General features: G+C 31.0%; 2 protein-coding genes across 2 annotated transcripts; one reads left to right on the forward strand and one right to left on the reverse strand.

Annotated features, from left to right (window-relative positions):
- The first annotated feature begins 1,463 nt into the window (after positions 1 to 1,463).
- Positions 1,464 to 3,251, forward strand: LOC144853773 (large ribosomal subunit protein uL15m-like). The gene is made up of 4 exons (XM_078711597.1): positions 1,464 to 1,614; positions 1,926 to 2,083; positions 2,418 to 2,583; positions 2,703 to 3,251. The coding sequence occupies exons 1-4, from the start codon at positions 1,507 to 1,509 to the stop codon at positions 3,162 to 3,164; spliced, it is 894 nt and encodes a 297-aa protein (XP_078567723.1). The 5' UTR covers positions 1,464 to 1,506; the 3' UTR covers positions 3,165 to 3,251.
- A 75-nt stretch (positions 3,252 to 3,326) lies between these two features.
- Positions 3,327 to 5,449, reverse strand: LOC144853775 (PITH domain-containing protein 1-like). The gene is made up of 5 exons (XM_078711598.1): positions 5,216 to 5,449; positions 4,763 to 4,806; positions 4,476 to 4,553; positions 4,152 to 4,256; positions 3,327 to 3,947 (listed from the first exon to the last, which is right to left on the reverse strand). Exons 1-5 carry the CDS (start codon positions 5,420 to 5,422, stop codon positions 3,737 to 3,739), a joined length of 645 nt encoding a protein of 214 aa, XP_078567724.1. The 5' UTR covers positions 5,423 to 5,449; the 3' UTR covers positions 3,327 to 3,736.
- Between the last annotated feature and the right edge of the window lie 3,704 nt (positions 5,450 to 9,153).

Below are 9,153 nucleotides of genomic sequence, written 5' to 3' on the forward strand. Positions count from 1 at the left end.
AGCAACATTTGGAAAAAAGAAAAACTGCTCTTATATTATACAAAAATACATAGAAAGTTGTACAAATTATCAATCAGTTTTTCTATAATTAATAAAAAGCCAAAAATGTCTAACTTTTAATCCTGTTAACGACTATAATCACACAATCATTCAATGATCTGGGATTTTAAATATCTCTTATGATAAAGATAATGCAGAGAAAACATTCCTTATACTTCTTTTTTTGTTGTTGAAAATTTGAGCAAGCCAAAACCAATAATTGAAAAAATGGTTAATCTAGATCTAAAAATCGTAGAGTAAACAGTAAATATATAGAGTAATATGTTCGTTTATTGACATACAAATAATATAATAATGCATAAACAGGAATGGTACTATAATATTCAAGTTTGTAATTGCATAAGTCGTGCTACCATGTTTTCATAACTTGTTAAGCTTGGCCCAGAATTAAAAGTCAATTTCTCCAGATCCGCCGTAAGCAGATGTGTGTTCTTTGTTTATTCCTTCCACAATAGGCTTAATCAATAAAGGATTAAAACAGGGCTACTTTTTTTCGAAAGCTTAATTTCGGATTTGTAAAAACAACAACATTCAAGCCAAACCGTCATCATCAACGTTAAAACGCACGAAGTTTTCTGCCCAGTCTCTCAGTCCAACGTTTCCGTTTGAAACGCGTCAACTATCCTCAAACTATAGGCTAACAAAACTAGTTAGAAATTGAATCTTTCCACATAAACGTCTTTCTTATATTTTTTTCTGGAGTAATATTCAAAATTGACCTCGACCTGTGTTGCCAATTATCCCGGAGAAAGAAACGTGACCGTAACTAAAACCAGTTTAGGCCTAATGTTTCCAAGAAAGACTATTCTATCCTTCATTATAAAAAACACAGTGGAAATTTATAATTATTTTTAAATCGTAATGATTGATGTTATGTTAGAAGATGTTAACTTACTTGTTTAAATAAACTTTAAATATATATACTCTGATCCATTTTTCATTAAGTTTTTATTTACTAAACAGAAACCATTAATATGTTTGGTAAAATGTGCAAAAAATAATGTTATCCACACAGTTACCGACAATGCTGTGGCATTATTCAAAAATTCACCTTTACAACTATCACAAGTAGTCATATTATACTGTAATGGTAATCAGATAGAAGAAAGGTTTAGACAAGAATAATCATTAAGCCTATGGTATATTATGAGGAGGAGGCCTATTTATCAACTGTTTGTATTTAATAAATTTATGAATGTAGAGGGCGATATACAGTTTTTTATTTAACTTTTAACTAAAAGCTTCTTTTGACCCGCAAGTTTATACAGTACAACGAAAATGTTTAATTCTTGATTTAGATTTAATTTAATCTAATTTCTAATCTAAGAAACAAGATTACTTAATTTATTTATTTCCATATACGGTACCTCCTAATAATGTGCTATTAGTGTTGTTGTAGATTGAACTGTATTATTAGACACAAATGGCGCGCCATATCATAAAAAAATGGCGACTTACGGGAACGGCGTTATAAAACGTGGGTTGGAAATCGTGCGAAATATGCCTAGAATCAGGATAGACAATGTCAAAGACAACCCTGGAGCACGTAAACAAGTACGTATTATTGGATTGTAATGTTATCTAATTGTTTATAATTTAGAGGTAGTAGAAGGACGGTCCTCTTCTAGCAGAGGTAGGCCTAGCTAGGCCGGAGGAATGAAAGAAGAAGTTCCAACAAAGGTAGCTGCCCGGCCGTGTGGCAGCCGACCTTTCCTACTTCTAGTAGAGTATGGTAAGGCTAGGCCTACTACTAGTACTAGAAGGCCCTCTAGCATCTAATATATATTACTTGCCTATAGACTCTAGAATACAGCACTACCTCAATCTTGCTTGTCATTGTTAATTACATGTATTTTTCTAAAAAGGAAAAAAGACGAGGACGAGGCCAAACAAGAGGGAAGCGTAGTGGGCGTGGTCACAAAGGACAGCGACAGCGTGGTATACCGCCAAGACTTGGTTACGAAGGAGGACAGTCGCCGTTTTACCTCAGTGTTCCTAAAGAGCCTTACTATGCTGGCCACCAGTATGTCTTATCTAAACTATAAAAACCTAATTCTTTGAAATTATTAATTATTACAGTGCTGCCTTTTTCATGATACGGAAATAGCACATCAAATAGGAATTATAAATAAATGAAATCCCAAGTTTGAAAAATGAATTACTTTAAAGTTCTGTCTACACTATCAAACTAGTTTGACAAAAAAAGTGCGATATGCTTAATGATAGTAGTGATATGACATCATGTCCATATAAGGGCACATCACATTTTGTTGTTACATAAAGTTTGATAGTGTACTAAACAGAGCTTTACACAATAAATGATGATTTATAACAAATATTTGCAAACTCAATTTCAGTTTAAGGAGGCAGTATTTACCAGTATCATTACACATGTTGCAGTACTTGGTTGACATGGGTCGTCTCAACCCTGAGGAACCTGTTGATCTTACATCGTTAGTCAACGCTAGAGCTGTCTCAATTGATATCATTAAGAAGCATTATGGTGTCCAACTTGTTAGTGAGGTAAGTTCATTTAATTCCTTGGTTTTGAGTGATATATATATTGTCTAAACTATCAAACATTTTTTTGTCACGTAAAAAAACAAAAAAAGAACATATTTGATATTCAATTCTTACTTTAGGGTAAAGATGAATTCCAAGCTCAACTAAATATTGAGGTTCAATGGGCAACAGAAGATGTGATTGCAGCAGTTGAACGCAATTCTGGCGTCATCACGTTAGGTTTCTACGATCTTCAGAGCGTGGAAGCGCTTGCACACCCGCTTATCTTCTTCCAACGCGGACTACCAATTATGCGCCGTTCATTACCACCTAAAGATCTCGTCAATTTTTACACAAACCCAGAAAACCGTGGATATTTAGCGGATCCTGAAAAGGTTCGTAAAGCAAGGTTTGATTTGGCGCAGAAGTTTGGCTACGAGCTGCCAGATTTATCAAAAGACACTCGATATCAAATGCTATCAATGCGTAAAGACCCTAGGCAGATATTTTATGGACTTCAACCAGGTTGGGTTGTGAATTTGAAAGATAAGACTGTATTGAAACCAACTGATGAAGGTTTATTGGAGTATTACAAATCCTGAGAAGGATGCAGTCTTGGTAAGCAGAAATATATAAATTCAAACTACAGTTCTCTGTTAAATAAAATTAAAATAAACAGTTTATTTCAATTCATTGATTTTGTTATTATTATAGTATTTGTAACACCAGGAAAGAGTGAAATTATACTCTTCCCTGGTAACACAAGACAACAAACATTGTAAAAATGATCTCATAAATATTCTAAGATTCTACAAGATGCATCAAGCCAATCTTTGAATAATCATAATTGCCATATTCGATTCAAAATCTTTGTGCTTTTTACTTTTTATATTCGAATGATAAATTATAAATTCTTTGTTCTTACAGAGAATACACTGTATTCATTCAAATGCCAACAAAATAAGCCAGACATAGTATTTTTTATTTGAAACAAAATGCAATCTTCACATCATCCATGTCCAACCCAAACATGCTATCAACATAGAATCTGTATTCATTCGATTAAGCCAAATTCCAATAAAACATTTACAACTCCACCCTGTTGAAACAATGTTATGGGACCAAAATGCAACCTTCACATCATCCATGTCCAACCTAAACATTTTGGCCCATCTCATTGGATTTCATGCCTGGCTTGATCTCGTAGACTATGTTTATGATCAGCTGGGTTAGGGAAGGCCTCGTACGACACTAACAATACTTCTTGCCTTGGAGCAGGTGAAAACTCGCCTCGTAAGCCTATGTAATATATCTTGGTTGAGTCTTCACCAAAGTTCTTGGAGAAATGAATCGATAGTGTGTGTACTCCACTGAATCTTGCAATTCTAAAATAATGTTAAACATTTTCATATTCATACATTTTGGATAACCTGTAAATGATTTAGAATTTTGTATAAAATTTAGAGTGTGGTATAACCTATGCGAGTAGGAAAAAACGCAATGCTAGATTAGACTTACATTTTCAGCCAAAATACAAATAAAAGTAAATAAACAATCAGTTTTTACTTAGCTGTTTTAAGCTTACTTACTTAGTAGAATATTCCAGATCACCTGTGCTGTCTCTCTGCATCTCAAACACTTGATCAGGCTCGGCCCTTGCATCATCAAAGGTCATGTGAGGTCGATTCTTAAATCTGAAAATACAGTATTAAAATGTTGCATTTAATTCACAGTATTTTGATGTTTATTATACTTAATAATAAGAGTGTTTTACTTTTGTTGATTATACTAGATGTTGCTATTGTTCACATCTACCTTTGCTAGTACCGGCTATAATATTTATATTGCCAGTATTATTAATATTTATTATTATTTATTAAATAATAAATATTTTCATGTGTTTTAATACTTACAACCTCATTTGAGACGGATGATAATCTTCTTCTCCTCCAATCACAACAATTCCTTTCAATTTTACATGACCTGTGAATCTGAATAAAAGTTAAAATTGTTATTAGACGAATCATCCACTAGGCACTATATTGTCCTGTCAACAATTTCATTGGCTTAATTATTGTATTGGTTCTTAGATGAAATGATGCATGAAATGTTCAACCAATCTATTCTACTCAGTCTCTATTACTTTACCTACATCAGTGGCATAATATCAACAATGATGTGTTTCAATGATTTAACTTACGGAATGTTAAAAAGTAGCTCCTCATCAGCATCACTTTCAACAAACTAAATTTTGGAGAAAATCAAATGTTTAAATAAAGCAACTGAAAACGTTATATTGCTTTTTCTTTTATGCCAGCTAGACATGCGCTAAATACTGTAATTCTGCACCATGTATGAACATAACACCATAGACTAGTAACTAATAAACCGGTCTGTAGTAAGATTATCAATAATAATAATTTAATAATAATAATACTGTAATATAATATGAATACTTGATGTATGATGTAACCAGGCCTGCCTGCCCCATGCTATGTAACCTAGCCTAGTTGTATACTCTACTGCTACCGTAATGCTAAACCCATTATCAGTTAGTATAGGCCTAGATCCAGTCCAGCCAGCAGGCCAGCCAGGGAGATCGACCGGTTAGGCAGGAAGGAAAGGAAGGGAGTGTGGTAGGCCCCCTACCTACCTTTTCTTTGTCCAGTCGCTCATCCCAGGGTTTGAATACTAATTTCCCCGACCCATCATCTACTTCATTTAGACATTCTACATTATCTTTATCAATTTTTGTAAACAAAGTAAATTGCATTCCTCTTTCTGGATCATCATGCGAGTGTTCATCAGCACAACTCCCATGGCCGTGGCCACCTCCTCCACCGTGACTGTGACCAGACATGTTGTTTTGCAAAAAAGAAAATATTAAACAGCGCCATCAATCTGTATATAGTATTTTCCTATGGAAGGCCGAAAGGGGAAAAAATAGATAGCTTCTGATACAACACTGGGAAATTTTCGAAAAAAGACCAAATTTCGACCCTTTTATTTTTTTATGACTCTATAAGAAGATGATAACGCAATATATGTGTATATATGACAATATTATTGCATAATAATTGAATTTTAAAAAGTTGATATTTTGGCCATTTTTAAACAAAATCCCTGTACAGGGAAATTTTCGAAAAATTACCAATTTTTTACCCTTTTATTTTTTGACATAACTGGTTACTATGACTCTATAAGATGATAACACAATATATGTGCATTTATGGCAATATTATTGCATAATAATTTAATTTTTAAAAGTTGATACAGTATTTCAAAAATGACCAATTTTCGACCCTTTTATTTTTTGACATAACTGGTTACTAAATCATAATCTACATGCGCTGCTGCCAGCTAATGGGTTTCTGGTTGAATTTACCCGTTTGTTTTTTTTTTATCATTTAGCTAAAATGAACAAAATAAAATCATAACAACCTAAAGTTAAAATGCACAATAAACTAACCACAAAATAACAAGGACAACAATATAAGCATTTTGTTTCTTTAATTTTCTATAAACAAAACCCGTTTTCAATCAGCTTTATACCTAGGCCTACAGTTTTATACAAAAATAGATTTTTTAAGACACTATACATGCAGTGTTTAATAGCATACAATAGCTGTACATGAGTTACATAAAATTATTAAAATAAAAATTTATACAGTGTAAAGTATAAAGTTACAAATATATAAATTATTTGCATTATTGCTGTTTTATAAGTAATATACAGAAGCTGCGATTAATATTATACAATTTAGCTTATTAAATTGGAAAAAAAATGGTTGCATCATCAGCATTTACATAAATTATAGATAAATTGTTTTGCATTGTGTAAAGAAAAGTTCAAATGGTCACTAACCATATAATAATAGATGAATACATGTTTGCACAAAAGACAATTATAACTTTCTACATTAAGTTCTTGATGCTAACAAAATATTTTTTATAGTTTGAAATTGTATTAAATAAATCCAAAATAAATATTACGTAGAAATCGAGGTAAAACCTAAACGAATACAAACATTGTTGTTACAATGTATTTTACCTGAATTAATATTTGCAATGCAAATCAAATAAATACAAGAAATTAAATTAAACAATAAAAATAAATAAAAACCTAAAAGCATCCCTCAAATTATATATACGAACTTAACTTAATATTACTATAGTATTTACTCATTTATGGCCACCATTGACGATCATCGAATCAGACTCCCTGATCCAATAAAGGTTAAAATGTTGAATCATGACTTATTATTGAAGTTATTCTGTTATTTAAACATATAAATCAATGCATTTATTGGTTATTGTGTAATGCATTGTTTGTTTGTTTGTGAAATTTATTGCTATCCATAATAAATATAATACATTATAATAACAAAATCATACAGAAACTAAATAATTATACATTTAAAGCAGAGGATAACCCTTTAAGCTGGGAAGCTTGTTTCAGAAAAGGTGTCCTCACCACATCTACTTCACTTCTATTTAAGTTCACAAAAAAAAACTAAACTATTAAATCCGAGCTGCTGAAGAGTTGTAGAGGAAATGTCACATGTATGAAACATAACAATGTGAAAGCTAACAAAATATGGACAAAATAAAAACGTTTTAACCTTGAAATAATAATATTGAAAGTGAAAACATTTTCATCTGGTTTTGATTACGGTAGCTCTGTCTACACTATGTGACAAAAAAAATGTGATATATGGACATGAATCCGCCAAAACTGAGTCAAGTAAAGCTCTGTCTACACTATTTTGACAAAAAAAGTGTGATATGCCCAAATATGGTAGTGATATGACATCATCATGTCCATATGGGCACATCACATGTTTTTGTCACATAAAGTTTGATAGTGTAGACAGACCTTTAACCAGTATTAATTGAAATTACGTTTCAAGGTAGTTTGGTCAAGGTAAAACCAGGGACTTCCTGCTGAAACTAATACTAATGGTTTCAATTTTGACTCCTAATTATGTTATAGTTTATTGTGCATGGAAAAGTGAAATTATACTCTTCTCTGATTGTGAGTTAATTTGTATCCAATAATTGGAAATCAATTATCAATAATCATGACACTCTGCTGTGTGAAATTCATACAGCTTCTTAGTACATGGTGTTTTAAGGCTTTTGTTTTCTGTCAGTAATCAATCCAATGTCAAATTGTTGTTTGTGTGAATCTACCTTTACGCTTAAACCAAAAATTAATAGTTTCATCAACACAAACATATGTTTATTTAAAGATAGTTTTGTAGGACTGTATTGAACATTTTAAAATCACTGCTAATTTTGGAACATTGTATTAAGTTCACCTAGTACAACGGGCTCCGAATAAAATGTTATTCGTATCAAGAGTGGATACAGAAAGTTTTGATTGGGTGGTAGATATTCCTTTGAAAATATGTTTTAAAAACTGTTCACCTTTCAAAAGAACTAGTATAAGTTATTTTAATAACTTATACCGTGATTGAAATTATGAATAAGTATTTAAAAATAGTTATTCATAGTACAATCAAAGGAAATCATTGTAAAAGTGACAGTGTACAACCAATAAAACAATAACTCAAAATTTAAATATAATAGTATAAAAATGAAAGTTGTTTGTAGTGAACTGGGCGGAAGTATAGATTTACAATTGTTTTCAATTTGATTTGGCAAGAACTTAAATTACAATTTAATTTTGCCTGAGTTTACTTATCATTTATCTTTCTAAATGTAATCATAGTAATAATTACATTAAAAACTATTAATCAGCAAAATTATATCTAACAATCATTTTGGTATGGATTAATGTAGTTGTGCGGCCTGATATCACATTTACTGGTACAATCATACCGTACCAGTAAAAATTACTATTATTTACATAATATATATGAGATGAATAGGAAATGTACAGGTATTTTGGCAATAAAATGTTTAAATCATTTGACAATCACATAGAACTAGGACTACTACCATATAGCATGCTGAATGATAGGTGTCCTAGTGAGTAGACCTTTTGATTACGGCATACAATATCAAATCTCATAAAATCTTCTAATTTTGCCAGCAAAAGATTTCTTATAAACCCGTCTTTAGGGTAAAACACACAACATCTTATTCATATTCATTTCTATGTTTGAAAATCCCTGAACTTGCGTTCAAAAGATACTACTGTAGTATAATATAATAATATAAGGTTTTGCAATTTTTAGATTTATCACGCGCTTATACCTTAATTAATAGGTTCATGGTTTGTCTATATTAGTATATAAATAATTATTTTGTTTGAATTGTTAAACCAAAAAATAAAAATGAATAATCATAATAGTCTTTGATATTTTTTGTTATCAGTATATGGTAACAAATTTTTACTTTTGACGTGCGTTAGTTTTCAACAGATATTTTTGACAATCATTATTCAGTTAAATATTCAATTATTTAAATTAACAAAAAAAGTTATGAAATATTGCATTATAAAAATAGATGTTGTACAGTAAAATAAATATATTCAATTTATATGATAAATTTACAATTATATATTAATATATTAATATAATAAACAATACAATTATATCTTTAAAACAAAGGGGAGATGATTGT

This window comes from Antedon bifida, chromosome 10 (assembly GCF_963402885.1).
Source record: "Antedon bifida chromosome 10, ecAntBifi1.1, whole genome shotgun sequence".
Taxonomy (NCBI): Eukaryota; Metazoa; Echinodermata; class Crinoidea; order Comatulida; family Antedonidae; genus Antedon; species Antedon bifida.

What these genes read in the sequence shown, in the direction of transcription:
- LOC144853773 (XM_078711597.1), top strand. Translation starts at nt 1,507, where the DNA reads ATGGCGACTTACGGGAACGGCGTTATAAAACGTGGGTTGGAAATCGTG. An exon ending in ACCCTGGAGCACGTAAACAA is followed by an intron (nt 1,615 to 1,925) that starts GTACGTATTATT and finishes TTTTCTAAAAAG; the next exon opens with GAAAAAAGACGAGGACGAGG. An exon ending in CCTTACTATGCTGGCCACCA is followed by an intron (nt 2,084 to 2,417) that starts GTATGTCTTATC and finishes ACTCAATTTCAG; the next exon opens with TTTAAGGAGGCAGTATTTAC.
- LOC144853775 (XM_078711598.1), bottom strand. Translation starts at nt 5,422, where the DNA reads ATGTCTGGTCACAGTCACGGTGGAGGAGGTGGCCACGGCCATGGGAGT. An exon ending in GAGCTACTTTTTAACATTCC is followed by an intron (nt 4,554 to 4,762) that starts GTAAGTTAAATC and finishes ACTTTTATTCAG; the next exon opens with ATTCACAGGTCATGTAAAAT. An exon ending in GATCTGGAATATTCTACTAA is followed by an intron (nt 3,948 to 4,151) that starts GTAAGTAAGCTT and finishes ACATTATTTTAG; the next exon opens with AATTGCAAGATTCAGTGGAG.